This window comes from Phoenix dactylifera, chromosome 7 (genome assembly GCF_009389715.1).
Source record: "Phoenix dactylifera cultivar Barhee BC4 chromosome 7, palm_55x_up_171113_PBpolish2nd_filt_p, whole genome shotgun sequence".
NCBI lineage: Eukaryota > Viridiplantae > Streptophyta > Magnoliopsida > Arecales > Arecaceae > Phoenix > Phoenix dactylifera.
This window is the reverse complement of record NC_052398.1, coordinates 5,636,897-5,641,116: the sequence shown is the minus strand read 5'-3', so window position 1 is coordinate 5,641,116 and position 4,220 is coordinate 5,636,897. Positions and strand designations below refer to the sequence as shown.

At 44.1% G+C, this 4,220-nt stretch overlaps 1 protein-coding gene across 2 annotated transcripts; it reads left to right on the top strand.

Moving 5' to 3' along the window:
* The first annotated feature begins 316 nt into the window (after positions 1 to 316).
* Positions 317 to 3,494, top strand: LOC103695867 (squamosa promoter-binding-like protein 10). 2 transcript variants are annotated; one of them, XM_017847045.3, is made up of 4 exons: positions 318 to 597; positions 754 to 1,359; positions 2,607 to 2,791; positions 2,886 to 3,494. In XM_017847045.3, the coding sequence occupies exons 2-4, from the start codon at positions 788 to 790 to the stop codon at positions 3,287 to 3,289; spliced, it is 1,161 nt and encodes a 386-aa protein (XP_017702534.2). In that variant the 5' UTR covers positions 318 to 597; positions 754 to 787; the 3' UTR covers positions 3,290 to 3,494. The 2 variants fall into 2 exon arrangements, with proteins under 2 accessions (XP_008775519.2, XP_017702534.2); XM_008777297.4 differs by having other exon boundaries at positions 317 to 1,359.
* Positions 3,495 to 4,220: the final 726 nt, after the last annotated feature.

Below are 4,220 nucleotides of genomic sequence, written 5' to 3'. Positions count from 1 at the left end.
GCGCAGTGATCTAAACAGTGCATGCCTCCATTCTAAGGTAATCTATTCCTTACTTCGTAGGTAAAAGAAGAGGTAACGTCACTGGTAGGTGACAACATCTGCAAGTCCCAAATAACGTGGGAAAAAAGTTTTAAGAATGGAAACCTTTTTCTCTCTACGTCGTACACCCATCGCCATCAAACTTCTGACAAGGGATGCATGCCCAGAGGCACAAAAAAAAAACCCCAAATAATTCAACGATATGATTAACCAACCAAACACAACAGTCCACCATTAACACAGCATTCAAACCCCTCATTATATGGGATCAAAAGTCCGAAGAATAGCCTCAAAATTAAGCTTCTCCAATTCTCTCTCCCTCTCTCTCTCTCTTGATGGTGCATCCAGAAACACCACAACCACTACATTCTGATAGGGAGAAATTCCTTATCTTGCGTTGCTTTAGCAATCCCATCACTGAAACAGAACCCTTTGGAGTTTGCCAAACCGCATCCCATTGCCTTTTTATACAAACCCACCCCATCAAGAACTCAAAGACGAAAAGAAGACGAGGTGGGGAGAGAAGTCAGGGGCCAACTTCCACAGTTCTACTTCTGGGTGATCTCTTCCCTACCCCTTTCTGGTCCCTCTTCTCATTGGCTCCTCGCTCCCTCTCTCTCTCTCTCTCTCTCTCTCTCTCTCTCTCTCTATATATATATATATATATATAGGGCCCTCCTATTTTATATTTTTTGATGGGAAGATGATGAACAGAGCCAACTCTGGTGAGGCCTACGTCCCTTCAGTGATGTCCTTCGTTGGGCTGGAAGGCAGCAGCCAAAAGCAGCAACCTTGGGACTGGGACACCACCACCATCCACCACCACCCAATCGCCACCGCCATTCCGGCCGCCGCCTCCACCACCTCCCTCGCCCTCCAGAACCACCATCCCTTCTTCCCCAACTCCTCCTTCCTGGATTGCCCGCCCTCCCTCCTCCCTGTCGACAGTTTCTCCTTCTACTCCCCGCCCGTCGTCGACTACCCTGCGGCGGACTCGGCGGCCCACGTCAAGCGGGAGGACTACGGCGGCGCCACCGCGGCCGTCGCCGCCCCTGGTGCTGGTAGAATTGGGCTGAATTTGGGCCACCGGACCTACTTCTCGTCTGGAGATGCGCTCGCCATCGACCGGCTCTTCGCCCGGTCCCGAGAGGTGTACTCGCTGAGCCACCAGCCGCCGCGGTGCCAGGCCGAGGGCTGCAAGGCTGACCTCTCCGGCGCCAAGCACTACCACCGCCGCCACAAGGTCTGCGAGTTCCACTCCAAGGCCACCGTCGTCATCACCGGCGGCCTCCAGCAGCGCTTCTGCCAGCAATGCAGCAGGTGAGAGCCTGTTTCATATTATATTCTAATCTGGAAGTACAAAATCCCATAAAATCTTTGGTGTACATCTGCCAAAAAAAAAGAGAACTTTTGTGGTGCTTATTGTTATATTGAAGTTTGAGTTCAATCACTCTGCATATCTTGGCTTCTCTTTTTCCCTCCGGTCTGTTGGTCTGAAAAGTTGTTCATGTGTTGTTTTTTCCTATTTTTCTTTTTGAGTGTAGTTGTTCGTTTGTTGTTGAGTGCTAGCTTCTTGGAAATGGATCGAAACACACAAATCTATATATATCTCGCCTTTTTTGTGGTTATAATATTAATATCTAGAATAAAAACCTCCATACATTTATTGTGCTCATATTTAATAATTTCAAAGACTATATTTGCATCCAGTTAAATTAATAATATTATAAAATTAATAATTTGATTAATATTTTGCTGCATTTTGGATAAAATAAATTTTAAAAAGATAAGTATAAACTTTTCAAATTAGTGGATGTAATTAACTTCCTTCTAAAATTTTAATTTTAGAGAAATTTTTATAATTTACTCTAATATTTACTAGTATGGGGTTTGGGTGCAAAGTAGCACCTAAAATTAGTGTTTAGGATTTAAGGCAGTGTCATCTTCGTTTGCTTGATCTCTTGATCACTTGATATTTTATGTTGAGAAAGAGGTTTTGCGTCTGTATTTGATCTCAAATAAGGTTTGGTTTGTTCCATGTTATTCTTCCATACTTTTTGAGTGTAGCGATTAGCTTGCAGCTTTTTTCTGACACTGGCTGCAAAACCCAAGGCTCCCTGTTTTTTTGGTACAAAGGCTCCTTGTTTTATTTGTCTTTGTGAGCCATAGGAATATAAGCAGCTGGCATGAGAGAGGACTGCCTTTCTATTTTCTCTGTGTTTTCCAGTAGATGAGTACAAATTCCCTGCTCCTTCCTCTCCTCCTTTCTTGTTACCCTTTGGGCCTTTCTGACTGCGCCTGCCCCACCCTCTCCGCTGCTTAACATTAAAGCAATCAGGTCCTCTATATCTAGAACTGGGTGTCTCCCTCCCTGTCCCCTCTCTTCCTAGCTTCAACATCTTTTCTTGACACTGGGATCATCTGAAAGTCTCTACGCTCCTTTTCCTCATGTTGGAAAAGGGGTAAGTGGGGTTCTTAGACTTCTCAGAACGGTGAGCTCTTCTTGTTTTCTCCCATGGTGATAGGCATCTCACCTTTTTCCTCTTCTCCCATTAAATGGTGGCCAGGTTTCATGTGCTGGCCGAGTTTGATGCGGCCAAGAGGAGCTGCAGGAAGCGCCTGTCTGACCACAACCGCAGGAGGAGGAAGCCTCAACTCCCAGCAGGAAACGCAGACTCCTCAGCCCCCAGGAATCCAACCCCCAATTCCATGGAGAAGAGCAAACAGATATCAAAGGCCCCGAGAGACAATTGTAATGAGCTCAAGCCTCAATATTTTCGCGTTTTCCCACTTCCTTCTCTCAAATATTTCATCTTCTGACGGTTTTTAACTCCCATTTTGAGCAGCAACTGGGAAGTCCACAGCTGCCATATGTAAGACCAGTACAAGCTTGGAGGGGCAGCTGGAGTACTCAAACAAAACGACCCCGTTGAGAAATGGGCCAGATTTATCTCTGGGAGGGGTTGGACAAGTGGAGAAAGGAGGTATGGGGTCTTCTAATTCTATGTACGAAAGCCAAGGACAGTTTGTAGCCATGGCAGAGGAGAAGGTTTCGCAGCAGCAGCAGCTGCTCTCTTTCTCACCTTCAGCATCCAGTGGGACCTTCTTCCACCACCATAACCTCTTCTCCTCCAGTTCTAATGAGGCCTCCCCGTCTGCAGGGGGGGGCTCAGACCACACCACCAGCCACCACCACCAGAACGACCTCCTCCACCCGGGGCAGGCCATGTTTGAAGCGGACTTCATGTGAGGATGGATGAGAGCCATGGCAGGTCCTCCAGAGAGGGATTGTATATATCAGTCTCTCTTTTTCTGCTCTTCTTTCCTTCTTACCCTTTCAGTGCGAATAATGTTTTTCTTTTCAGAATTAACTAGCAGTGGTGCAGAAGGGTATTCAGGACTTATATATGTACCTTTCAAGAGATTTTAAGTTGCGTTCCCTTCTTGGCTGCATTCTTTTTTGAACTATTCTCATCTAGCTGCAGGGTTTTTTCCTATTCAAGAGAAATTTCATCTATTAAGTTAAATCTATAAATATACTAATTTCGAAAAATATTCATAGTAAAATAAGCATAAACATGTTTAGCAATGTGAAATGCTTAAGGAGAAATTCTCATGTAGCATGGTGTATCATAATCAACTTAACAAGATCTTATAGCAATTTTTTCAAGGTCTCTAAACCTCTACCTATATTATCAAAAGAAAATGATTTGCCAAGGTTTTAGATGATAACATGATTTTAAAGAAACATATATGTTTGCCAATTATGTCTTTTATGATCATTTTAAAGCACACTAGTAAACTATAGATTTAAATAAATTAAACTTAGAAGCTTTTAATAGAACAAAGTGCTGTCCGTAAGAGTGTGCGTGTGTAAAACCCTAGGGTTACACTCTCATTTCCTAAGATACGTCTAACAGCGTTTAAAATCACACGTGTCTCGGTCCTTGTGTGGATGTGAAACACAAGAAGCAGATGCAGTTCACAAATGATGTTGGATCACGTATGTTTGCACGCATGCAGAATTTTTTTTTTTTTTTTGGTTGGATTTCAGGAAGATAGATTTATGCAAGCTGCGAATTAAACCACGTCTTCTTGGATGAGTACATGATATGTAGCCTTTTGATCTGATATCGCAAGAAACTGTTAGGTTACTTCTGACTGTCCGCCGAAGCCTGAAG